The sequence below is a fragment of the Mesoplodon densirostris genome, chromosome 2 (assembly GCF_025265405.1).
Source record: "Mesoplodon densirostris isolate mMesDen1 chromosome 2, mMesDen1 primary haplotype, whole genome shotgun sequence".
Taxonomy (NCBI): domain Eukaryota; kingdom Metazoa; phylum Chordata; class Mammalia; order Artiodactyla; family Ziphiidae; genus Mesoplodon; species Mesoplodon densirostris.
The window spans coordinates 116787748-116814997 of record NC_082662.1 but is presented as its reverse complement, the minus strand read 5'-3'; the positions used below and the strand labels follow the sequence as shown (position 1 = coordinate 116814997).

General features: G+C 46.8%; 1 protein-coding gene across 8 annotated transcripts in view; it reads left to right on the top strand.

The window, feature by feature from the left end:
- The window catches only part of ARHGEF11 (Rho guanine nucleotide exchange factor 11), a 114854-nt gene that overhangs the window by 64392 nt on the left and 23212 nt on the right, over nt 1–27250 (top strand). For 6 of the 8 annotated variants that reach the window (XM_060090768.1, XM_060090772.1, XM_060090769.1 and 3 more), the window contains 16 exons: nt 388–476; nt 1474–1572; nt 5511–5560; nt 5900–5957; nt 6530–6708; nt 7545–7616; nt 13226–13345; nt 15033–15078; nt 15688–15764; nt 17232–17369; nt 20916–20990; nt 21196–21297; nt 22603–22701; nt 24212–24254; nt 25365–25461; nt 25621–25743. In XM_060090768.1, coding sequence (XP_059946751.1) covers nt 388–476; nt 1474–1572; nt 5511–5560; nt 5900–5957; nt 6530–6708; nt 7545–7616; nt 13226–13345; nt 15033–15078; nt 15688–15764; nt 17232–17369; nt 20916–20990; nt 21196–21297; nt 22603–22701; nt 24212–24254; nt 25365–25461; nt 25621–25743 — 1467 coding nt within the window. The remainder of the gene's footprint in view (nt 1–387; nt 477–1473; nt 1573–5510; nt 5561–5899; nt 5958–6529; nt 6709–7544; nt 7617–13225; nt 13346–15032; nt 15079–15687; nt 15765–17231; nt 17370–20915; nt 20991–21195; nt 21298–22602; nt 22702–24211; nt 24255–25364; nt 25462–25620; nt 25744–27250) is intronic. The other 2 variants (XM_060090774.1, XM_060090773.1) reach the window with 1 other exon arrangement.

The window sequence follows — 27250 nt, the reverse complement described above, 5'->3', positions numbered from 1 at the left end:
TCTCGCATTCATTTTCTCTGCTGCCTCCGTTCTGTTCCATCAGCCCCATTGCAGCCTGGTAAGACCCAACAAGCATGTGTATTTGTTCACACTCTGTTCTTGCTATTGTCTCTTTGTCTCCTGACTCCAGGAAGGGCTATTTCCCTTCACACCTTGCTGGGTATTAAAGAGATCATGCTTGCCTTGCCAACCTAGGATTCCAGATAGGTGATGTTGCCAGTGGTGTAGATGTGGCTGATCTCCCACCAGATTGAGCGGGTTACAGGGTGAGAGGGTCGGTCTCTTGTTACCCAAGACTCAGGGCCCCTTTGACAGAGCTTCCTTCTGCTACAAGGCTGGTCCCTCCCTGCCCAATTCATTGTTGTGCTTTTCTTGCTCTTTCTCCAGGTTAAGTAGCCTGTCTTTGGGAGATTCAGCACCTGAACGCAAGTCCCCTTCCCACCACCGGCAACCCTCCGACACCTCTGAGACAACAGGTAACCTTCTCGGGGCATTAACACGTAGACACAGAGGTGTTTACCCATACAGACAGATCCGTATACCCCAGATGTAAAACAACTTAGCCTTTATATTGAGCTCATAATGTGTGCTAGGTACTGTGTTATATGTTTTATACAGATTACCTTATTCAGTCCTTTATTCAGTCCTTTTATCAATTGTAGAAAGTAGATTTTATCATACCTCTTTTATGGATGAGGAAGCTGAGACACAGTGGTTAAAAAATTTGCCAAGTGTACAGGCTTGTAGGAGACAAAACCAGGACCTGAAACCAGTTGAGTTTTAACTCTAGAATTCATGCTTTCTCCATCACAGGAAGCAGTCACACATACCTGCACACATGCACGATGTCTAGTACACGCCCACAGGGATGGAGTCAGTTAGGAGTTATAGTCTCTCTTTTTTCCTACGCTCTGCATATGGTTGTATGTGTGACAAACAGGGTTTTCTCTTGTCATTTATTCTTCCCTGGATTTTGACAAGGGGCCAGCCCTCAGTCACCCCACGTGAGTTACCCAGCTCTGCAGAATCAGCAAGCACTGGTGTCCCACTTGCTGTATTCATTGGACGTAATTTGATGGAAAACTTCCAGTCTCACTTAGGCTTCAATCCCAGGGCTGCTTCTCTGTAACACTAGCCTTCAGGCTGGAGTTGGCCATGCCCCTTCTTCGACCAGTCTCACCCAAACAGGCCTAAAAAGACAGACATACATAAGAGAGACAAACATCTCAGCACCTCAGAGAAAGGAATTGCTTGTATAGAATACAGAGTAGGTGACAGGGTTTTGTCGATCACTGAGGAAGGCAGGCATTGCAATAGTGTGTGGGGGCAGGAAAAGTCTGGGGAATCTGGAAAGGCTTTCTGGAGGAAGAAACACACTGGGACTTCCCTGGGTTGGTCTTGTCTTGTGTGCACTAACTTTCTGATGACAGTTCCTACCGAACTCCCTTCTTTCTCCTCCTTACCTCTCACCAGGTCTTGTTCAACGCTGTGTCATCATCCAAAAGGACCAGCATGGCTTCGGCTTCACAGTCAGCGGGGATCGCATTGTTCTGGTGCAGTCTGTGCGGCCTGGTGAGTGTTGCGTCCCTGCTGCCTGCAGTGTACAGTTCTTACAAAGCCACCATGTATGTGACAGTGCCATAGGACTTGAAGAACTTGCATGTGCTTTCTCTGGAGGCCTGGGCATCCTGGGGCATAAATGATTCATTGTAGAACTGGTTCCCCAGGGGCATCTGGGGAAGTCTCCACAATGCTAAGCTTCCAGGCAGAATGTCTAGGGATCACACTCCAGGCTTGTTTCCCCTGTTGGAAGTGTGAAAATGGCAGAATAGCCTTCAGGTCATCAGGCAGGTGCCTGATTGCCCTCCAGGGGAGCTCCTCATCCTGGGTTGGAAGATGCTGTGGAAAAATCGAAGACCCGCTTTCTTCTTTCTCCCCTTCACATGACCTTGCTCCGTGCACGAATGGTCACTGTGCTGCAGCAGTTCACAGTTGAGACAGGCACACTGGTCTAAATGTATTTGCAGATATATTAACACTAAGTAATAAATGACCTAAAGATGTGTGTTGGACAGTACGTGGGAGGAAAGGGTGTTTGTAAGTTTGTATTTGGGTAGTTGGTGGTTCGAAGCTAAGTATTTCCCTTCTGATCAGTTTAGGAAGCCTCCTTAGAAGAAAATAGGATTTCAGGAGTAGTTTGAAAGATGGCCATGGAAAACACATTGGCAGGATAGAAATTTGGTGGGAAGGGAGTAGAGAGTGGGAGGGCATTATAAGCAAATCGATCAGTGATGTGTGAAAAAGCTTCAGATATTTCAAAGCACTATCATATGTCAGGTGGTAGAATCATTGTTGTTAAGTGACCCAGACTGAAGAAGATGATCAGGAAGGAGATGGGAGTAGGGGAGAGTATGAAGCAAGTATCCCTGACACAAGCAAGTATCTGTAACAGGAGTGAACTTCAGTGTAGCAAATGGGATTGGGCCTGGCAACGTGGCACATCATAGGCTTGAAGAAGAGTACAAGGAAAGGGGTAGGGGACAGGCCAGCATTTTCCCACTAAGTACAGTGCAAAATGGGATGGAAATATACTTACATAACTTGGGAGAAATATTTGGGATTTATTTAATGGGAAAAGTGAAAAGAGAATTTCAAATTTATGACCAAAATGAGGTATGTGGATCATACAAGGATATAAATAATTATAGCTCCTTATGTTTGGTAGTTAACTTTTGTCAGTGAGGGGTTTGTTTTTCATATCCTAGGGTAGAGCTCTGAAAAGATACTTTTATTCTTTGCTTCCATATTCTCTCAAGGCTCCTGGACTAGGGCGAGACAGAGCAAGTGGGACTGCCAGTAACTTGTACTCTGCCTCTATGGTCTGTTTGATACAGAAAGTATGGGGATCCCCTCCAGTGAAGTGTGAGTTCAGCACTCTTCCAATTTTTCCTCCTCTCAGACCTGGAGAGGAAAGAACAAAAGGATGGCTTGCAGTAAAATAGGAGTTTTGGAAAATCTGTGTATGTATGAGTATTTCGGGCAGGAGAGAGGGAGAGACTTCGTTTGGATTGGCATTGAAATCACAAGAGTAACAAAGCAGTTGTTGTCTTTTCCAGATTTTAGCCTTCTCAATTCACTGTTTCTCAGAGTGTAGCCTGTGTTCTGCCTACATCAGAATCACCTAGGTCCTTAGGATGATTGAAATCCTCATTCCGGGGCCCAGTCCCAGAAGTACTGAATCACTTACTAGCAAGGGGGTCAAGGACTATGCTTTTTAAAAAATTCTCCTGGTGAGTCTCATGCTTACTGAAGTTTAGAACTTCTGCTCTAATTCCTTTACGCTGAAAAGTTTAATTTCTTTTAATCCCTAAGTTATTAGAAGTCACCTCACGTGTTTCATACATTCAGGCAAAATAGCTCTTTCCTCTCCACCTTTAGATTCTAGATGACAGTGTAAAAGAGAGTTTTCAAGCTACTTGCAAGTACTTTTCCATAAATAGCACACTTTTTTTTTTTTTTTTTTTTTTTTTTTTTGTGGTACGCGGGCCTCTCACTGTTGTGGCCTCTCCCGTTGCGGAGCACAGGCTCCGGACACGCAGGCTTAGCGGCCATGGCTCACGGGCCTAGCCGCTCTGCGGCATGTGGGATCTTCCCGGACCGGGGCACGAACCCGTGTCCCCTGCATCAGCAGGTGGACTCTCAAGCACTGCTCCACCAGGGAAGCCCAATAGCACACTTTAGATGAGGGTAGTCTGGGTCCCAATACTGAAAAGCCAACTTGGAATGTAGTCATCACTGTAATTTCTCTTTTCAGACTAGAAACATCTAGATGTGCTTTGTCGGAATTTTGTTTTGATCAGATGAATGCAACTTACAGATTTAAGGATCATCTTGGGGCAGATTTACAAGAAACATAATTTTTATGCTTCTCGTGAACTTCTTTCTTTTTTTTTTAATAAGCTTTCTGAGTGAACATATTTTTTAAATTTATTTATTTATTTATTTGGCTGTGTCGGGTCTTAGTTGCGTTACGTGGGAACTTTCATTGCAGCTCGCAGGCTCTTCGTTGTGGCACACAAGCTTCTCTCTAGTTGCGACATGCAGGCTCCAGAGCACGCAAGCTCAGTAGTTGCGGTGCACAGGCTCAGTAGATGAGGCATGCGGGCTCAGTAGTTGTGGCACATGGGCTGTCTAGTTGAGGCACGTGGGCTCAGTAGTTGTGGCACGTGGACTCTCTAGTTGAGGCACGTGGGCTCGGTAGTTGTGGTGCGTGGGCTTAGTTGCCCCGCAGCATGTGGGATCTTAGTTCCCCACCCAGGGATCAAACCTGAGTCCCCTGCATTGGAAGGTGGATTCTTTACCACTGGACCACCAGGGAAGTCCCTCATGAACTTATCTCATCATTAGTGTTTCTTATGCTTCCTGGGTATAACTTAAACTGGGACTCTAACTTATTTAAAACTACATTTGGCCTTCCATATCCGCGAGTTTCGCATCTGAGAATTCTGCATCCATGGATTCAACCAACTGCAGATTGAAATTTCCATCTGCAGTTGGTTGAATCCACAGATGCGAAACCTGCAGGTGTGTACTACTCCATTTTAAGTAAGGGAGTTGAACATCTGCAGATTTTGATATCTGTGGGAGGTACTAGAACTAATCCCTGGTGGATACCGAGGGACGACTGTACGTGGTGATATAAACCACTGCAGTGGGCTTCCCTGGTGGTGCGGTGGTTGAGAGTCTGCCTGCCGATGCAGGGGACACGGGTTCGTGCCTCGGTCCGGGAAGATCCCACATGCCGCGGAGCGGCTGGGCCCGTGAGCCATGGCCGCTGAACCTGCGCGTCCGGAGCCTGTGCTCCGCAACGGGAGAGGCCACAACAGTGAGAGGCCTGCATACTGCAAAAAAAAAAAAAAAAAAAAAACCACTGCAGCTCCAGAACAACTTTTTAACAGAAAATAAAGCAGTGATCATTATTATCCTTAATGCTAGGAACCCCCATAATATCCTTGTGAACCTCTCAGGGCTTAGGGACCACGTTTTGAAAACGCTTGTTTTAATCCTTTTCTCATATTCCTCTTAAAAATGATTATTACTTCAGCAATTATTTAATACAGTGAACTCGTTCTTCCCACTGGATAATAGAAATAACTCTTATTTGACCTTGGAACACATCTAGACACATTCAAATAAAGCACACATTACTCTCTCCAGAGCATGGCCATGCCTCTCTGCCACCTTGGCCTGGCTCTCCGAGGAGAAGTCTGGCTTCTGAGCCAGGTGGAGGAAAGAGCAAGAGATGTGTCCTTATGCAGTCCAGTCCAGCTCAAAGGTAGTTGTGTCACTGGAGCAGAATAGGATGTACACCCAGCATTTGAGGCACTTAACACAGAGAGGTGAGAAGAGATTTGAGGGGGAAGGTGATCTGACAGGGTCGTTGGTGTAGATTCAGCCACCTCTGGAAATGTCATGGGGCTCTGCTGACCAGGCCTTCTCCTTCCTCACAGGAGGCGCAGCCATGAAAGCCGGTGTGAAAGAGGGCGACCGGATCATCAAAGTGAGTGAGCTTCCCTCTCCGCCCCCAGAGGAGGGGGTGCAGCGTCACTTCTGGCCTTGGCCATCCTCCACACTTCCGTTTTCGTACCAGCTGGCATCAGCCACTGAGGTGGGGGGTGGTACCATGAGAGTGAGTAGTATAATGGGACAGAGACTGGGGACTAAGATAGCTGGGTTCCATATTCTAGGCCCTTCTTGACTCTGACCAAGCTTCTGTAATGTTTTACTATGCTAGAGAACATTGATAAATGGCTCCCTAAAGGAGTGGCGATTGACCTAGGAGAAGGATCCCCTGGGCTTCCACTGCCATTACTCAATAATGTCGTTTGTCCCCCAACAGGTGAACGGCACCATGGTGACCAATAGCTCACATCTGGAAGTGGTGAAGCTTATCAAATGTGAGTTGGGGAGAGCTGACAATGAAAGAAATTAGGGGATCAAATGGTGCATGGGTGGAAGCAGGCCTGTTGCCCCAGGAGGCTTCCTTTGTAGACGTGCGAGGCAGCCGAAGTCTTTCTTCTTGGCCTGATCATTGTAGACTACCACAGTTCCCCACTGTCATTTCAAGTGGAGACACTATTAGTCTCTCATCCGACATCTTTATTTTTCCACCCATCTTTGCCCTACGTTTTAGATCATATTCTACTAAGACCAGGTCTCACTCAGATACTGCTCACTCCCCTCTCCCAGTCCCAGGAAACAGGGACTGGGCAGGCAGCTCGCAGATAGTTCTGGGTGGGATTTTGGTTGAGGTCTCTACATGAGGAAAAGGAAGGAAGGGATACTTGTGTTGATGCAGGATGGAAGGACAGGAATTAAAGAACAGGTGGGGCATTAAAAGTGAGGAGAACTTTACCTGCAGAATTATAAGCTTAATGGAAGGAGAAGGGAGAACCCCCTCCTTTGTACCTTGAATGTCTGCTGTTGAGAACAATACCACTTGAGCAAGCCTCTCTTTGCCTTCCTCCAGCTGGTGCCTATGTTGCACTGACCCTCCTGGGCTCTTCACCCTCGTCCATTGGTGTCTCTGGGCCCCAGCAGGACCCAGTTCCAGCAGGAGCTCCCCGAGTCACCCCTGTGATCCCACCACCACCACCCCCTCCACCTCTGCCACCTCCACAGCGCATCACAGGACCCAAACCTCTGCAGGTAATGGTCCTCCTACTCCTCTCCTCATTCTGGTGTCCCTTTGAAGAGCTCCGCATTGGAATGAAAGCAGGTTAAATCAAATGGCAGACTGGCAGGAAGAGACAAGCCAAAGAGCTGTATGAAGACCATCAAAAAGTAGAGCAAAATGAGAACTGCATTAAAGGGGTGTTCCATGCCTTAGCGTCCTCTTTCCACGTAAGTGCATATGCACTTTATCAGATAGCAGCAGCAGTTTCCTGTGTGTGTGCAAGGTTCTAAGGAGGCCCTTTGAGAGTTCTCCCCATCAGGGAGAAAGTGCACACCTCCAGCCATGGTCAGAGGCATCTGTAAAGACTGTTGCCAGTCATTGTTACAAGGGTATGGAATAAGTCAAGGAGTAGGGGAAAAGGCTTCCTGGGGAAAAAGGCTGCTTGGAGGAATGAAATATGGAGCCTAGTCTGTAGGGGAGAGAGTCAGGAAAGGACAAGAATAGTAGGGAGAGAACCCAAGGGCCAGGATAACCTGTGTGAGGAGTTAAAAGAGGACAGGAGGCAGATAGGAATAGGGAACAGGATTTTCTGGTTGGAAAGAAGACCGACCAGCAAGTCCTGGGAGACTTCAGAGAGCAATTGATAACAGATTTGATTACAGCCAGGGTTTCTAGGAAATTAGGAGTGAAATCAAAATCAGATTTTATGTTTACTGAATTTCAGTGAGATGCTGAGTGTTATACAAAACATTCTTACGACCCAGGCTCTACTCATAGCTTTCCTTCACCAGGAATCAGCTGGTAGACGAGAATAAAAGCTATTGATCTGGTCCCCAATTCTCACTACTGTCATATTTTCCATTCTTAGGATCCTGAATTTCAAAAACATGCCACCCAGATCCTTAGGAATATGCTGAGGCAGGAGGAGAAAGAGTTACAGGTAAGGTCGCTGCTGAGGGTAGACTGGCCATTGCCTTAATGAAATAATACTTTATCAGAGCAATCTGCCAGTGTGTACAACTTAATTTGCAGGCCATATCCTATCACAGTAAAACCTTAAAAAGTCAAACTGCAGGACTACTAATGAATTGCCATAGGCCAATGGAATTTGTTAAAGCAGAATTTGATGGATAGAGTGAATAGGGTAATAGAGCTTATGGTAATAGATTAGAATGGTGACTATGTAGAGAAAATACAAGTGATGAGACAGGTAGAATAAAATGAGGGAACATGAGAACTGAGGAAAATCAGTTGGAATTGATCTTAGAGGTTCTGGGAAGGGAAGGATAAGAGGGAAGGAAGGTGGGGGTGGGGGGTGAATGCCAGGCCAGGCTGATGGAGGAGGGGATGCAGAGAGATTTCCAGGCCTGGAGAATGATGCACAGGGAAGACAGGAGGAAGATTAATTTGGCTGGACGGGAATAACCAGATTCCTATAATAGCCATGGCTTACAGTGGGCTCCTTGCCCCTTCATTTCAATTCAACAAATTTCTAAGTTCCCACTGTATGTAAAGCATTGCTTTAGTTCCTACGGTATACAGAGATTAAAACGATTAGACAGTTCTTGCCCTCCACATGTTTACAATCTCATGGGGAAATTTCATATTACAGTAAGAGAGTGGGAGGAACAAAGAGCTTACAATAAGAGAACAAAGAAGAGAGCAGTTAATTAATAATGGGAAATGTGAGGGAAACTTCACTGAGAAGATTGTATTTCAGCTGGGCCTTGAAGGATAGGGCTTCAGTAGGCAAAAGAGATGAGGAAGAGAATGCTGGTAAATGGACAGCATAGGTCCAAGGCACCAAGACATGAAAATATACTCATTTCTTTAACATTGAGTTCCTGCTGTGTTAGGTACTGTGCATGTGCTGCAGTGGAGGCATGGGCCAGTGCTAGGGACAAAGGTTAGAATGGTTATAAAGATAAGTGAGAGAGGAATCTTTCCTTTAAGGAGTTTATAATCCAGTAGAATATCAATGGATGAATGAAGATAAAGTTATACTGCACTATAATAAGTGCTGATACTTATATTTTGCTGCAAGTCATAGAATAATCAAGATAGTGTGGTACTGGTATAAAGATAGACCTATAGATCAGTAGAATAGAATTCAGAGTCCAGAGATTAATCCATACATCTATGGTCAGTTGGTTTTTGACGGTGTCAAGATAGTTCAGTAGAGAAAGAATGGTCTTTTCAACAAATGGTTCTGGGACAACAGGGTGTCTATATGCAAAGAATGAATTTGAACTCTTACCTCACACAATAAACAAAATTTAACTCCAAATGGATCAAAGGGGCTTCCCTGGTAGCGCAGTGGTTGAGAGTCCGCCCGCCGATGCAGGGGACACGGGTTCGTGCCCCGGTCCAGGAAGATCCCACATGCCGCGGAGCGGCTGGGCCCGTGAGCCATGGCCGCTGAGCCTGCGCATCCGGAGCCTGTGCTCCGCAACGGGAGAGGGCACAACAGTGAGAGGCCCGCGTACCACAAAAAAAAAAAAAAAAAAAAAAAAAAAAAAATGGATCAAAGACTTAAAATGTAAGAACTAAAACTATTTTTAAAAACTATAAAACTCTTAGAAGAAAACATAGGTATAAATCTTTATGACCTTGGATGAGGCAGTGGTTTCTAGGCTGTGACACCAAAAGCATAAACAACCCCCCAAAAAAGATAAATTAGACTTCATCAAAATTAAAAACTTTTATCCATCAAAGGACACTATATCAAGAAAGTAAAAAGACAACCACAGAATAGGAGAAAATATTTGCAGCACATATATCTGATAAGGGTCTAGTACCAGAATATGTAATAGACGCTTAAAACTCAACCCAGTTTAAAAGTTAGCAGAGAATTTGAATACACAGTCCAATAAAGAAGACATACAAATTGCCAGTAAGCACATGAAAAGATGCTTAATATCATTAGTCATTAGGGAGAGGCTAACCAGAACTACGAGATACCACTGCACACGCACTAGGACAGCTAGAGCCAAAATAACAGTTATTGGTGAGCATGTGGAGAAGTTGGAGAAATGTTTGTTTATATTTTGTCTACATATCCGCTATGCTAATCTACTCCCACCATAGTGCAGCCAGTTTGGCAGTTCTTCAAAATATTAAACGTACGATCTGTCAATTCCACACCTAAGTGTATACCCAAGAGAGTTCAAAGCATAAAACCTGTACATAAACATTCATAATAACATTGATTAATTGCATAATGGCCAAGAAGTGGAAACAACCCAAATTCCCATTAACTGATGAGTAGATAAACAAAATGTGGTGTATCCATAAAGTGGGATATTATTCAGCCATAAAAAGGAAGGAAGTACTGATACATGCTTTAACATGGAAGAACCCTGAAAACAGACTAAGTGAAAGAAGCCAGACACAAAAGGCCACATATTGTATGGTTCCATTTGTGTGGAAGTCCAGAATAGGTAAATCCGTAAAAACAGAAAGTAAATTAGTGGTTGCCAGGAGGTGGAGGAAGGGGAAATTGGGAGTGACTGCTTTCTTGTTGGGTTGATAGAAATGTTCTGGAATTAGATAGTGGGGATGTTTGTACAACTCTGTGAATATACTAAAAACCACTGAATTGTATACTTTTTTAAAAAATATTTATTTATTTTCTTTATTTTTTTGGCTACATCAGGTCTTAGTTGAGGCCTGCGGGATCTTTTTCATTGCCGTGCATCAGCTCTTGGTTTTGGTGTGCGGGTTTAGTCGCCCCGTGGCACGTGGGATCTTAGTTCCCCAAGCAGGGATCAAACCCGAGTCCCCTGCATTGGAAGGCGGATTCTTTACCACTGGACCACCAGGGAAGTCCCCTAAATTGTATACTTTAAAATGGTGAAGTTTATGTTATATGAATTATATGTTGATAATAATTTTTAAAATATTTTTAAATGCCATTAAAGCCCAAAAGAAGGAATAATTAATTATGCAGCGATCAGAGAAGGCTTCATGAGATGACATTCCAGTTGGGTTCAGTCTTTTTCACTCTGGAATGTGCTTTGGGCCTTCAATACCATGATGAGCTTGAAGTTTATTCTGAAAGCAGTGGGAATTGATCAAAGGATTTGAGTAGGGGAGTGATCGTATCTTCAAATCAGTTTTCTTTAGAAAAGTGTGTTAAGTGGATTGACACATAAGGAAACTATGTCGGAGGCTGTTGCAGTAGATAAGAAATGATGAAAAAAATAAAAAAATAAAGTTAATGAGAAATGGAAAAAAAAAAAAGAAATGATGACCGATTTAACAAGAACAGCAAGAATAAGAACAGAAGGAGGGATGGCAATGTGAGACACACTGAATTCCCTCCATTCCCTGGCGGTCCAGGGGTTAGGACTCTGCGCCTCCACTGCAGGGGGCACGGGTTCGATCCCTGGTCGAGGAACTAAGATCCCTCATGCCACTCTGCATGGCCAAAAGAAAAAAGAACAGAATGAGGGATGGCAATGGGAGACATCTCAGGGGTCAGATCAGTAGAACTTATCAACTGGAAGGGGGAGGTAAAGAAGAAGAAAGAAAAGATAGCCCCAAGTTTGTGTGCCTACACAGATGGTGATACCATTGATGGAGTGAGGCGGAAGAGAGGAGCAGGGTTTAGGGGAAAGGAATGAAGGTAATCTTTGGATGTACTGAGTTTAAGCACCCATGGGGAAGTTCAGATAAGCAGATCATCCACCAGGCACACGGAGATAACAAGGATGAACCTCAGGAGACAAGATTGGGTTGAAATAGAGATCGGGTGGCCTCAGCATACAGGTGGTAGTTGAAATTGGGGACTAGACGGTATCACCTAGGGCACCGCTGCAGAAAAGAGGAGAGAGCTGAGGGCAGAATTTCGGAACATCCGTGCTTCTGTAGCACACCGCACCAACCTCTAACATCACAGCAGTTGCTGTTGTATTTGTATTTTAATTATTTATTTGTCCTCCTCTATTGGACTAAGTTCCTTAATGGCCAGGACCATGCCTACATTTGCATATTCCTCCTGCACAGCTGGCCCAGGGCCTGGTGTGTATCAGCTCTCTGTAAATGTTTGCGGGCCTGAAGGCTCACCTAGATTTAAGAGAGGAGGAAGGGATAAAGCTGTGGTTGGGGAGAGGGGTGTGACAAGACAGTGTCGAGTTAAGAAGTCAAAAGAAGATAGCATTTGGAGGAGGTGGGTGTTTAAAGAGGTCTGGAGAGTTGAGGACTAAGAAGAGACCATTGGATTCAGCCACTGGGTCATTTCGCCTTTGGAAGAGCGAGGTGGTGAGCGGAACTACGCTGTGTATGCTGAAGAGTGGCTGGAAGGCTAAGAAGTCTGGGCTCTACATAGAGACTCCTGTTTGGAAACATGTGGCTGTGAAAGGAAGGAGAAAAGACTGAGACGGTGGCTTGAAGAATAATCAGACTTGATGGAAAAGGTTTTGTTGTAGTGGCTTGTTTTTGTTTTAAGACAGGAAACAAGCATTTTTGTAGGATGAGGGGAAGGAGCCATTGGAAAGAGGAGACTGGAGATACGTGAACGATGCCGAAGAGGAGCCCGAGGCAGCTGGAGGCACTAACCTTGTGGAAGATTTAGACAGAGTTTCTATTCTGAGGCAGAGGGAAAGGGTGGCTGCAGATGCCTTGAAATGGAGTAAAGTTGGGAAAGTTCTTACCAGCCGATACTATCTGCAGAGACTAAGAGGAGCGTTGGGGGCTTGAGAGGCATGGAGAAGATGAGACAGCAAGTATGGCCCCAGACGATCTTGGAGAAAATGTGCACCCAACGTCTTTATTTAACTATTTAACCCACCAACTTCACCGAGCATTTCATTTGGTAGTAAAATAATAATAGCTGCCATGTATTCAGTCAAGTAATTATGCACCAGACATTCTCCTCAGCACTTTCCATACATAATCTCATTCAGAGCGTACAGCCATCCCCAGAGGCAGGTACCGTCATCTCCATTTGATCCATGAGGATGTAGTAAAGCTTGCCCAAGTCTACACAGCTAGTAAGCCAGAATTCAGAGCCAGGCCTCTCTGACTGCAAAGCCCAAGCTCTAAACACGCATGCTGTGCTCTGCCGTATGCTGGGAGGATGCTAGATAAGTCTCAGAGTGGTTCCCAGCTACAGGGCTGGGGGATGGGGGTGCTTCTTCCTCTCATCTCCTGCGGTTCTCACTGTGTGTATGTTTCCTCCTTAGCACTTTTTTGCGTGTGCTGGTCTGGCCAGTCACTTAAATATCTAACCCTTCAGCAGCAGTCAAGGAAGACCTCATTTAGCAAGTAGGCCTTAAGAACAGGTCAGATCAGGACGGGCCTTTGTGTCATGTCTTCTTTCTCTAGTTGCCTCGTGTTCTTTTTCTCACCATTTATACCTCTTTCTGCTCCTGAGTGATGGTGAAATAACATGTATCTCCTAGGAGGCAGAGATCTCCTTTCTCTCCTCTTTGTTTTGGGATAACTGCCTACTCTCCCCACTGGTGAGTCGTCCATTCTCTACTAACCACTCCTCTGCCTTTTCCCTTCCTCCTTGTCCTCCTCGCCCCCCCCCCCCCCGCCCCCCAGCGTATCTGTGAGGTGTATAGCCGGAACCCCGGCAGCCTGCTGGAAGAGCAGATCGAAGGCGCCCGGCGGCGAGTCACTCAGTTACAGCTGAAGATCCAGCAGGAGACTGGTGGCTTAGTGGTGAGTGATGGTAGGCTTAGCTCTAGGAAGGGCACGTGCAGGTGGACGGAGGGGAGAATGAGGGAGAAATCTAGGACAGAGGCTTCCCAAGTCCTACAGGACCGCAGGGCTGAGCTAGTGAGTGTTTAGTGTTTTACAAAGAAACACGAGGTCAGCAGTTCTTTATATAGCTCCATAGAGACTGAGCACTGTCCTGACACTTGGGATCCCATAAAAAGAAATAGCCTGTTTCTTGCCCTCCAGCAGCTTACAGTTGCAATAGAAAGAAAGAAATATTGCAATAAATCAGACTGTCGGCTTTGATCTCCTAATTATCCATCCCCTTCTGGGTAGTTTCCTCATAGCTGATGTATATTCCGACACTAATTTTACTCAGTATTCATCTGGTAGCTTTTCCCATCACCTCTCCCTCCAGTAATGGGTCTTTTCAAAGAAATAGGAGCACTTTTAAAAGTCAGCCTAAGTAAAGGATCCCCAGTCAGTTGAGAGGGATCTGTAGCAGTACTAACCACACTTTGTAGGAAATCCCAGAGAGGAGGCACTTCCTTATCTGTTCTAGTCAGGGACTTATTAATTAATAAGTATTAATTAGTGTCTTACTTCTCTCCATCGGGCCTTAGTTCTTTGGGTAAGTAAGTAACTCTCCAAAAACTTTAAGATCTCCAAGAATAATATTTGCCAAAGCCAATAGAAATTATTTGAGGATGATCTACTTTCTTTTTCAGAACAGCCAGATCAAAAAAGTCTGGGAAACACAGGCTAATCAAATTGAAACTTGTATTTTCTGAAGGACTTCTCAGTATCACATGGTTGATAGGAGCTCAGGTTTAGGACTTAGAGCATCTGGATTCACCTCCCAGCTATAATGCTCACCAGCTTTAAGACTCTTGGGCAAGTGACTTAATCCCTGGGAGCCTTGGTGTCCTCATTTATGAAATGGAGCTACGGCAGGATCTGCCTAACAGTGGTATTGTCAGAACTGAAGGTGCCCTCGGCACGGGGCCAGTGCATGTGTGCTGCTGCTGCCGCCTCTGCGCGCGTGTGCTCTGTAAGTGGTTGAGTCTGAAACATTCAGCTTGGAGTCTAGGGGTCTGAGCGCCAGCTCTGGCTTTATAGTTTACCTGCTGTGTACCTTGGGCAAGTTACTTAAAATCTCTGGGCTTCTGTTCCCTCATTTATAACATGGGAGTACTATACCTGCCTCAGAGTTGTTGAAAAACCCAATGAGATACAGACAAGAGTGCATCATAAACAGTAAAGCACTAGCCCTCCACAAATGGCTGGTCAGCCCCAGTCCAGCGCCTGTCAGTCTTCAAAGATCTTTAGAGGCAGAGCTTTCCATCTGCTAGAGATTTTCATACTCCTTGGTAGTTCGGAAGTTCTTTCTGTGTCCAGCCCAGCTAAAGCAATAGACGCTTTGAGGTCCAGGATGAGAAATCAAGTAAGTTTTTAGAATTTTACTAATAGTAAAGCTCCCTTTTCACCATTAGGGGTCACCATTCTCCTCAAACTGTAGAAATGAAGCAATAGCTCTTCCAAAGGGGCATTTTTCAGGCAGTGAAGCAGAAGAGGCCACTAATTGTAAGCAGATGTTATCTGCTGAGACTGAGGGAAGGGTTGATTGGAGGAAAACAGTAAGGGGAGAGGTTCACAGCCTTTGTCCACCCTCCGGACCTTTCTTTTTTAGGACATACTTCCGCTATATGGTGACACCAGCCAGAGATCATCAGAAGGTGAGTCCCCTCAGCACGCCCTTTTTCTCTGGCACATCTCTAGTCTACATTTCTTGTCTATTCTGTTGTCCCCTCCCTTTGGGGCAGATTCAGGGGGAAAAATATAGTCCCTGCCTCTGAGAAATAGAATAATGAGAGAAAGCAGTACCAGTGACAGGGAACTTGGATACAACTTATTCAGTAGAAATGAGTGTATAACCAGTAGCCCTGGATAGATAAGTGCCAGGGAGATACTAGAATGATGGTGGTCCAGACAACAGCATGCCTACCAGCGCCTAGCAGCTAGGAGCTCAAGAGATGCTGTCATAAGAGGAAATGGATGGGAACCAGAAGAGGGTTGGGATGAACTGAGGGCTAGCACTCGTTGCAAGGTAGAGCTATGGAGGATGATTTTAGGAGGTGACACTGCCTGGGCTCAGGTGTACAGGTAGGTAAAAGCTAGATGTAGAGGTTCTCGGGGAGTCGTGTAAGAGAGCTGAAGGGAAACTGGGAAAGAAAGGCAGGTGGCAGCTTTGTCCTCCTGCCCTGGGCACAGGTTCCCAGAATAAAGGCCCTTCTTTCCCCCAGACCACAGCTCCTTCCTCACTGTGTAAATTCTTTTCTTCTCAGGCCGACTCTCTCTGGATTCCCAGGAGGGGGACAGTGGCTTGGACTCTGGCACAGAGCGCTTTCCTTCCCTCGGCGAGGTGAGTGCCAAAGCCGGGGGAGCCTCTTTTAAAACCATACATTCAGTTTTCCTTCTCTGAACACCTAAAGGTTCTATGCTCACTGCTTATACCAAGGCCTCTGGCCTGTCATCTGTGGCCCTTTGGTATCGTTCCAGTTCCAAGGGTTTTAGTCATTCTGCTCTGGGATCCAAAAACAGGGGGTTCAAAGGCATCCTACACTCAAGATCAGCAAATCTGGCTTCTATTTTATCATCGTCAACTCTGTAATACAGAGTCGGGTGGAGAAAGAGGCCATGTCTTTAACTGTAGCAAGCCTTTTTTGAGTGTAAGGGAGCAGAGACGAAAATTCTCTAAAACAGTGACTGGACCAAAAACACATTGCCACCTGTCTGCGAATAACGCCATCTTAGAGCAATACAATGAACCTGGCCTAATCGGAGGTGGCAGCCTCTCTTTCTTTGTCACAGGTCTTTCTGTACTTGAATAGCTTATCTTTTCTGGAGTGGTCAGAAGAACTTCAGGCTTTGGCTTCAAAGGTTGTCTTCTAGGTGTTCTCAGTCTGCATATATTAATTGCAAATATAAACTTGCAATATAAAAATAAGAGTGAATGGAAGAAGTAATAATGGTGTGAGCAAAATATTTACTTAGCCAGCTTAATTAAATATGTGAATAAGTAATTGAAAACATGTTTAAAACCTAATTTTAAATAATAGTTGGAATTTTCTTTCTTTACTGTTCCTGTCTATTCGTGGGAAGATGATGAATGTACGTGGAAGGACCAGTATGTCAGAAAGACACCAAGAAGGGGGAGGAGGGTCCTAAATAATCCACAGTTGACATTCCCCTGCGGGCTCCACATCTGGAAGCAATGCAGCCTAGTGGGCAGTGGATTGAAACTGCCCAGGTTGCATCCAGGGAATACCACATTACTAACTATTCGACCTTCACCAAGTCCCAGAACCTCTCCAAGTCTTAAGTTTCCTTGTGTGAGAAGTGGGAGGAATAATAGTTTCTACCTCAGAGGGCTATTGTGAGCATTAAACGAGGTGATACATAACCAAGGGCTAGTATAATGTCAGGCACAGAGTAAGTACTGGACTTTTATTAGCCAACGAGCAGAGCCCTGAGGGTCTTCTGGATGAGGTTTTTTTTTTTTTTAATTTTTGGCTGCGTTTGGGTCTTCGTTGCTGCATTCAGTCTTTCTCTAGTTGCAGCGAGCAGGGACTACTCTTCTTTGTGGTGCATGGGCTTCTCACTGTGGTGGCTTCTTTTGTTGCAGAGCACAGACTCTAGGCACGCGGGCTCTAGAGTGCAGGCTCAGTAGTTGTGGTGCCTGGGCTTAGTTGCTCTGAGGCATGTGGGATCTTCCCGGACCAGGGCTCAAACCCATGTCCCCTGCATTGGCAGGCGGATTCCTAACCACTGAGCCACCAGGGAAGTCCCTGGACGAGTTTTCTTCTCACAGAATTCTCTGTTCCTCTAGTCATTGGTGAATCGGAACTCAGTACTGTCAGACCCTGGGCTGGACAGTCCTCGAACCTCCCCTGTGATCATGGCCCGGGTGGCCCAGCACCACAGGCAGCAGGGCTCAGATGCATTGGTTCCCCCCAGCGGTGACCAGGTGAGTGATCAGAGCCACCGTGCGCTTTTGCTTTCCCTGTTTTCAGAACTGGGTTACCCATATGTGGCCTTGAACGATCAGACTAAACCCTGTTTTGAGATAGACACTTACTAGAGGACAAATAGTAAAGGAAGAACATGGTTTAAATGCATACATGGAAGTAAGGCTATCTCAGTTTCAGGGTGAAGAGTCAGTGAATGCACCTGTAGGGAAGTGATGTCCAAGGAGCAGATCGCTGGTCTTTCTTTTAATGACTGTATAGAATGGGAAATAGGTTGGTTCAGTGTTTCTCCAGAATACTAATTTTCAATCTTCTCTTTCTTTAGCAAAGTCCTTTTCTTGAGCAAAATCTTATTATTTGGTACCCTAATACAGAAAACAAATAAATGCTCAGCTATCTGGGACTTTTCCTAATCAATCTCCCCACCTCGGCCCCCACCTCAGGGGCACTTCCCTAGAGCCCTAAGGTTCTGCAAAGCCTGATTTGAAAGCCACTGCTTTCAAGGGTAGAACTAGGTCCAGGGGAGATTTCAGGAAGACAGGTTTTGGCTCCATGAAAAAAGCTTGCAAAGAACCTGAGCTATCAGACAATGGAATGGGCTGACTTGAGAGCCAGGGAATTGCCTGTCATTGTTCAGGCAGAGGTTAGGTCACTCCTCGTTTGAGACACTGGCAAGAAAGCTCCGAGTTTTGTCCAACAGTGTTTCTTTTTTCTTTTTTTTTTTTTTTATTTTTTTAATAAATTTATTTATTTATTTATTTATTTTATTTTTGGCTACGTTGGGTCTTCGTTGCTTCACGCGGGTTTTTCTCTAGTTGTGGCGCGTGGGGGCTACTCTTTGTTGTGGTGTGCAGGCTTCTTACTGCAGTGGCTTCTCTCGTTGCGGAGCACGGGCTCTAGGTGTGCAGGCTTCAGTAGTTGTGGCACACAGGCTCAGTAGTTGTGGCTCGTGGGCTCTAGAGTGCAGGCTCAGTAGTTGTGGCGCATGGCCTTAGCTCCTCTGCGGCATGTGGGATCTTCCCAGACCAGGGCTTGAACCTGTGTCCCCTGCATTAGCAGGCGATTCCTAATCACTGTGCCACCAAGGAAGTCCAGGAGAAGGATTTCTAATAGAAATTCTGAATAGGGTGCTTCCCAAGTTGGTGAATTCAAGAACTCACATCATCGAGCAGGCAGGTTCTTTCCTCCTTTTCCTCTCTGCCATCTTCAACTTGTTGGCTTTTGCCTTCAGGCTTCCCCTCTTATCGTTTCAAGAAGAGATTGTATTAAATGGTGGTGCCACAGCACCAGTCATCAGCACATTCTTACACCACAGTATCCTTTTTAGAGTAAAGAAATTTTATCCAACAGTGTTTCTTAAAATTCATCTGCTACCACCATAATTTTTTTTCCATATCCTCATACCGACTATATAATGTTACTTAATATTTTTCTTTAAGCTAACTCACTTTTTAAAACTTAAATTTATTTTTAAAGGAAATTTGCCATTATATTAAAACCAACATCATATACCGTTTGATGCTCTAGTTCTCCCCATAGGATAGAGTTTAGTTACTTTCAGATCTTGGAGGGGGAAAGGCAGGGAAGTGGATCTCACATGTATTAAAATGCCTAGTGTACCTGCTGCTGTGCTAGATCTTTTAGGAACAAATCTCATTTAATTCTTACCACCAGAAAAAGAGATAGGCATTCGAATCTTCATTCAGTGAGAAAACTGAGGCAGAGAAAGGCTAAGCGACCATTCAAGGACTCAGCTTGCTAATGGCAGCATCAGACTAGAACTTAGTTTTCCAGAGCCCCAGTGCAGGGCTGCCTCCTGTCCTAGACGCTCTTTGATCACCCCTCCCACTCCTCCACCACCACCGCCACCACCACTCCCCCTTAGTAGTACTACAGGGCCAAGGTCAGGCTGCCAGGCAGGGTCAGGTGCACATGGTGTTCTTAAGGGAGGTTTTCCTTTAGGTGGCTAATAGGAGCAGGTGTAGAGTAATTGGTCTTGGAGTCCTTTTCCTCCTTCTCTGAATTTGTTTCGACTTCTGAAAACTATTTAAGTTGTTATTTTTGAGTGATAAGAGCAAATATAGTATAGTTCCAGTTTCTTAATAATAATCTATGTTAGTAAGAGCAAAGGTGGAAACCTGTACTATCCATGAAACTTGCAGCAGCTGGGAGGTGGAATCATAGGGAATTCAAACATTGTTATGTAATTCTGCAATGTTTGATTTTCTTATGATAAACATATTCTGCTTTTGCAGTCAGAAAAACTGTATGTTTGTAAAGACTTTAAAAAAATAAATCCTCCCGCCCAAACAAGCAACAACCTAGTGCTTTCAGGTTTTACTAGAGAGCCAAGTAGAGACAGAAGTGATCATCCCACACCCCCTGGGTATCCTGGATCCCAAGGGATTCAGAGACTAAGGTGTTAGGGGAGAGGAGGATACTCAGGATGTGTCTGAGGAATTCAGGTCCAGCACATCAGGCCTGACTCTGCAACTTCCAACATGCCATTATAAGTGAGTGCTAGACTCTGATCTCTGAGATGCGTCCTGGGTCTCTTGAGTTCTATACTCAGTCATTCTGAGCATAGGGTCTGTAAATACCCAGGAGAACAAAAATGAGTGAGGAGTGTCAGGGAGGAACCGTCAGGAAAAGCCCCTTGAGAAGGTGAAATAGGAGGGTATCTTGGGCCTGAGAAAAAGTAGGCATGAGAAGTGACTCTTCCAGATGGGTTCCAGAGCCCAGCCCTTGTTGGGGAATCACTGAAAATGAGGTAGAGTGAATTGAGTGAAAAATATAGTTGGTAGGAAATCTTTGAAAGCTCAAGGAACCTTTAGGAGAAAGGCCTGTCCAATGAAGCATCTAAAACGTTTATACAGTATGAAATCTCTCATCAGACCTAATCGATGGCATAAGGGGGAAAGAGAGAAAGCCAAGCTGAGAAGCTTGGATTTTAGACTGGAAATGGGGAATCTACCATAGATTCTTGAGCAGGCAGGGAAGATTATAGAGACGGTGTTGGAGAAGGCAAAGCTCCATCCCCTTTTGCTCAAGGAGGCAGAGATGGACCACAAAGCTCTCCTCCAGCAGGGGTGGAGGGCACACGGTAACTGTAGAGGAGCGCTGTGGAAGACACTAGGTTTGGAGGGCGTGTTTTTGGGGTGCGGGGGGTCTGTTGAGGAGAACAACAGAGCCCCGGCCCACCAGTCCAGCAGAAGCTCTAGGTTCTTATTTTGTGGGCTGACACTCCCTCCTCAGATCTTTCACAAACAGGAAGAGAGCACTTTCTCTCACTTCCCATCTTCATACATCATGTGACCAGGCTGCTCTGAGTCTGCCCTGCCCCACCCAGAAGCAGTTGCCTTCTTGCAAGTGGAAGTCATTCTTTCTGTTCTCTGAGATTTGGGGGGTGGTAGTGAGATGCCGGTGTTTACCAGCCCCGTGTGGCCTTCCCCTTCAGTGCCATGCTGTCACTAACCAAACTCCACTGAGGGGGCTGGTCCGTGTCCTCCGACCTCTCATCTCTACAACTCAACTCTCTCCCCCAGGGTGTAGATCAAAGCCCAAAGCCTTTAATTATTGGCCCAGAGGAAGATTATGACCCGGGTTATTTCAACAACGAGGTAACAGTTTCCTGATTTTCTCCTTTCATCATTCTCTGTCGTACCTGCTGTTCCGGACTAGAAGCGCTTGGACTGGCACCAGCTGTGAGGGAGCGTATGGGAGGGGCCGTGCTTATCAGCACTGGCAGGCAGGGAGCATGGGAGCTGAGCTGGGGCAGGCAGTGCTTCTCTGCCCCCCAGCCCTGCCTGTCCTTCTGCCTTCCAGAGCGACATCATATTCCAGGACTTTGAGAAACTTAAGTCACGGCCGGCTCACCTGGGGGTTTTTCTACGGTACATCTTCTCTCAGGCGGACCCCAGTCCACTGGTAAGTCGCAAGTATCTGTCTCGATTGAGTGCCTGCTTGTGCTTGGCCTCTGTCCCTGCTCTCTAGATGTCATAAGTCAGATCCATGGGCATGGTCATGCATCTCGAGGACAGAGACAACATAGAAAAGAAGGTGCAACCTAGGTGGAAGGGATTCTTCACTGCTAACCGCATCGATAGCACAGGGAGGAACAGGAGAGCTGGGCCAAGAAAGCTGTCATTCTGGGTCTGCTTGGAGGAGATGGTCTTTCTAGGTTTTTGGAATGAAGGTGCATACAGACTGACAGTGGGGAGTTGAGAGAGCAGCCCTTTGCAAGTATACAGTGTTACTACAAGAAAGCTTGGCAGAGGGGCAAGGTGGTAAAAGGTCTTCAGTCTGAAGGTGATGACAAGGAGGATCATGACGGGATGGAGGTCGGGGTGCTCTGCGACAGTGCCCAGAGCCAGCAGCCTTACCAGTTTCTGTCGTTCTGCTCAGCTGCTTAGGAAGGGGGATGAAGGAGAGAGGCTGCTGTCATGTACTCCAGAATAAACTTCTTGCCCATGGCATGCACTGCTGCTCTTCCTTTCCGGGGCTACCACTGTTAGAAGCCAGAGTCAGCCTCTGTTTGCTCAACAGGTGTTCAGTGAGCACCTGCATGTACATCCCAAACGCTGGTATCTCAGAAGCATTCCTGAATGAAGACGAGGCACAGCACAAAGAGAAATAACACCTGAACCCTTTAAAACAACAGATAAACAAGTATAAGACAAAATGTCAAGTGTGGAGAGGATACAGGGTTGAGGAGAGATTGCTTTGGGGGAATACGTGTGTGCGCGCCAAGGGGTGAGGATGACTCACCACAGGTTTCTGAAACATGCTAAGCCAGGGTTTCTCAACCTCAGCACCACTGACCTTTGGAAATCTTTGTTGTGGGGTGCTGTCGTGTGCATGGCAGGATCTTTAGCTGCATCACTGGACTCCACCCAGTAGATGCCAGTAGCACTTCTCCAGATATAAATCAAAAATGCCTCCAGGGCTTCCCTGGTGGCGCAGTGGTTGAGAGTCCACCTGCCGATGCAGGGGACGCGGGTTCGTGCCCTGGTGCGGGAAGATCCCACATGCCGCGGAGCGGCTAGGCCCGTGAGCCACGGCCGCTGAGCCTGCGCGTCCAGAGCCTGCGCTCTGCAACGGGAGAGGCCACAGCAGTGAGAGGCCCGCGTACTGCAAAAAAAAAAAAAGCCTTCAGACATTACTAGCTGTCCCCTGGAGGGCAAAAGCACTCTGGTTGAGAATCGCTGCTCTAACCCATTTTCTCTCTCCCAGCTTTTTTACTTGTGTGCAGAAGTTTATCAGCAAACAAACCCCAAGGATTCCCGAAGCTTGGGAAAAGACATCTGGAATATTTTCCTAGAGAAAAATGCGGTAAGGCAGTCATAGACTGAATTACAATTTTCAATTTTATTATACTGTTTGGCCATTCAGAGGCAGAGGAAAAACTAAGCAAAGCACTCAGGCCGAATGGAGACAGGTTTTTTTGTTTTTTTTAATATTTATTTTATTTTTGTGGCTGCATCTAGTCTTAGTTGCAGCACGTGGGATCTTCATTGAGGCATGTGGGATCTTTGTTGCTGTGCATGGGCTTCTCTCTAGTTGTGGCGGGTGGGTTTTCTCTCTCTAGTTGAGGCGTGCGAGCTCGGTAGTTGTGGCACGCGGGATCAGTTGCCCCACAGCATGTGGAATCTTAGTTCCCCGACCAGGGGTCAAACCCACGTGCCCTGCGTTGGAAGGCGGACTTTTTACCACTGGACCACCAGGGAAGTCCCTGGAGACAGGTTCTTAAAGAGGATTCCTGGATTCTCTTCCTAGCTCCACTCTAAAGATTGATCTCTCTGGACCTCTTTTGCCCACATGTAGCAAGGTGGAGTGCACATTGCCTCTCTCTGAAATGTTTGGAGAAAAAGAACTTGCACCAAGTCCTAATTACTCTCCCTTGGATCAATGCCCTGGTTCCCTTCAACTCCCGTTGCCTTACCCATCCCTGGGATGAAGAAACAGAGGCCCAGAGACATCAGATGATAGAAATCAGTGAGCCAAGAGGCGAGCCCAGATTTCTGAAGTTCAGCCTGACGTGCTCTTACTGCCCCAAGGCAGGGTTCAGAGGGAGGGGACCCCAGAGTGTCTGGGGTGGATGAGCACTCTGCAGCTGGACATAGCTCCCAGGGATGTGTCAGGGATCCCACTGGCGGCAGCACCTCGGCCTGCAGAGGGCAGTTCCCATCTTAGACTTTCTAATCTGATCAACTAAACTAATTCCAAAATGACTTTATTCATCTGGCAGTAAGCTACTAGGACTAATGAGACTGGGGAATAAACGACTTTTCCTCAAGATTTTTATTTTTGCCCCCTTCAGTGGGTCTTGAGTAAGGAGGTGAGAGCTGCCAGTTGTTCCCTGTTGGCTGTTATGGAACCACCGCAATGTCCAGCTGTCAGGTAGTCGTAAAGCAAAAAAGCCAGGCACTGTGCTCACTGGAAGACTTGGTAACATAAGGCCAGTTTTCCCTTGGGAGTGAAGGAGAGGGGAAGCCCATCAAATCGCCTCATAAAGATTTCTCCCATGCTGCTAAATTGGTACCAGTCCACTTTTTGGAACCTCTCCATTCCATGCCTCTTGATGTCCTTGAAATAAGAGTGGGAAGAGTACAGGTGCCACCCTCAGAGTAGAGTCCCAACTTGCCTTGCCACCTCAGATTCCACTTCTCAAATCCCGAGCCTAGAATTCAGTTGGAGAGAGGTGAGTGGAGGGTAGGGTAGTGGAGGGAAAGGGAGAGAGAAGGTGGTGTTCTGGAGCCCTCCTTGCCTCTGCACAGTATCTCCCACATCCCCTGGGGTGTGTGGATCTCACCACTTCTGCCCCCACCCTTCTGTCTTTTAGCCTCTGAGAGTGAAGGTCCCAGAGATGTTACAGGCTGAAATTGGTAAGTTGGCTCCTAGGACGGTTAGTCTCCTCTTGGTGTCCGTCTTGTTGTGCTGGGCCCTCAGGAAGGGGCGGGGGGGCGGGGGGACATAGTCCCTGCCTTGGGCAGCTGTTCTCAGATAGGGGGAAATAGGGACAGTTCCTCCAGAACTCCTCACGGTAGCTTACGGACAAGCACAGACAGAACAGACCCTGCCTGGGAGCTTGTTGCGGGGAGACAAGACTCGGTTAGGAGACCGGGGTCGTTCCTACCAACCTTCCATGTGACCTCTCTGGGCCTCAGTCGGCTCATCTGTACAAAGAGGAAATTGGATTCCTAAGCCTGGTCGAGCATCAGGATCCCTTGGGGAATTCTTCTTTAAAAATACAGAAACCAGTGCCTCGCTCCACCCCACCTGCAGGGTCAGGATCTCCGGAGTATTTTTGTTCTTCTGGTTTCGTCTGAGCTCCTCAACTCACACAGAGTGAGGAGGCAGGGAACGAGGCAGTTGCTGTGCTCCCTTCTCACTCTCAAGCCACGACTAGAAGAGCTGAGGGAGGTGGTAGAAAGAGGATGTCAGTCTGAGAGGCTAATCATGGGAGCTTTCTAGAGGTAATAGTTTGAAGCTGCCTTGGAAAAGAGGCACTTCACAGGCCCAGATGATAGGAAAGCTTATGGGCACAGGCAGAGGGTGAATGTAGGGACAGGAGAGACACCTTCCAGTTTCTGGTGGGGAGTTAGGTTTCCTTGCCTTTTTCAGCCTTGCGAGCTGGCCCTGGGTCAGTGGAAGGAGAATGAGCCTCTCAGAGGTCTGCACATGATGTCAGAGGGCAGCAGCGTCTAGACACATCCAGAGAGGGACTTTAATATTTCCCCACTTAATGGAGTGTAGAACACCCTGAAAATGTTTTTGTCCTTGTCTTGGGACTTGGCTGTCAGGATTCCAGTCCTGAATTCAAGAATGACCTGGTAGATCCAGGCCTCCACTTCCCTTGGTTAACAGGAGGGCAGAAAGCCAGCTTCCCCTCCCGGTGCCCCCAGGGAGCTAAGAGGCTTGAAGATGCTCAGCAGATATAACCTCCTCCTCCTGACATCCCTCCCCTATCTGTCTCTCCTCGGCTCCCACCGCAGACCTGCGCCTGCGGAGCAGTGAGGACGTGCGCACTGTTCTCTGTGAGGCCCAGGAGGCAGCCATGCCAGAGATCCAGGAGCAGATCCATGACTACAGGTACCCGGCGCCGCCCCCACTCCTGCTCTCTCCCCTGCCTCCTCACCCGTCCTCTTTCCCCTGCGGTGTGTGTGCATCTCTCGTGATGTGTGTATGTGCGCCTCACTCTCTGTCCAGCAATGATGTACATGTGTTTCTCTCTGTGTCTCTCTGGCTCAGAACAAAGCGCACTCTGGGGCTGGGAAGCCTGTATGGTGAAAACGACCTGCTGGACCTGGATGGGGACCCTCTCCGCGAGCGCCAGGTGGCAGAGAAGCAGCTGGCTGCCCTAGGAGACATTTTGTGAGTCTCCGATCCACTTCTACCCCCTGAACATGCTGCACAGATTGATGTATTTTGTGGGTCTGTTTCCCAACCTCTCCCACTCTTCTACTGCTTGCCTGATCCGTCTTCCCCTGAAAGATGGGGAGAGTCCAGCCCTCCTGCTACATTTCTCAGGCTGGGGCTGCAGGAATTTCTAGGGAGTTGCAGAGCCTGGGGCTCCTGACAGTAATTTGGTGATTATGACAAACCACGGGCTCCAGGAATGCAGGGAGCTTTCTGCTTCCCCTCCCTAGCCTCTTCGTGACGGTTCTCCCTTTTTGCTCTAAGGTCATATCTGATGCTGAGTGTGAGAACCACGCTGTGATTCTCCAGGGAATAAAGTCCCTTCAGGAGGCAGGTGGTTCATGGGAAATTGAACTATTTTTAACTAATCACATCAAAGGACTAGCCTAACTAAACTTATTAAGGAACTTCTGGCACAGCTGCTGTGGTTGCATCTTTCCAGTCTTATTTGCTAAAAGTGTCCCAGGTGCCTGGGATGACTTTGTAGGGACACTTGCAGGCTTAGAGGTAGATTTTTCACCCCAGTACTTCTTTCCACTCAATAGTTGTGTTGACTTTTTTTTTTTTTTTTTGGCTGCACTGCAAGGCATGTGGGATCCTAGTTCCCCGACCAGGGATCAAACCCGTGCCCCCTGCAATGGAAGCGCAGAGTCCTAACCACTGGACCGCCAGGGAAGTCCCGAGTAGTTGTGTGACCTTGATCAAGCCATTTCGTCTACCTTGGTCTCATCTGAAATGACAGAGATTGGGCTAGATGATCTCGTTAGTCTCTACTAACAGTGATATTTCAATCCAGCAAATTTCTGTGGAGTCCCCACTGATGCTAAGCAGTGTTCTAGGCTCCTGGATATATTAGTAAACAAACAACAATGCTTGTGGGGCTTATGTTATTGTGGGAAGTGAAAGCAGTATATAATAAATAAGTAAATTGTATACTATGTTAGAAAATAAGGCTGGGGGGAGGGGGGGAAATAGAGCAGGCTGAGGGGAGTCAGGAGCACCTGAGCTAGTGGGTTGCAATTTCAAATAGAGCCTCATCCAGAAAGTTACATTTGGGCAACTGAAGAAAGTGAGGGGGTCATCCTTGGAAATATCCTGGGGGAAGAGCATCCCAGGCAGAGGGAACAACCAGGGCAAAGTAAGAATGTGCTTGATGTATTTGAGGAACAGTAGGAGACCAGTGTGGCCAGAGAAGATTAAGAAGCTAAGTGCTGAAGTCAGAGAGGTAACAAGAAGAGCAGCCTCGCAGAGCCTGTGGACTGTTTTAAGGTCTTTAGTTTTTTTCTCTCAGTGAATTAGGAGCCACTGGAGCTGTGAGAGACTCGAGGGTGGGTGGAGGGTGGTGGGAGAACAAGGAGGGGTTCCAAACAGGGAGATCAGTTACGGGAACCCACGCAGTAGGGCTCCGACCAGAGAATTGGCGATGGAGGGTGTGAAGAGAGGTCAGCTCCAAGTATATTTT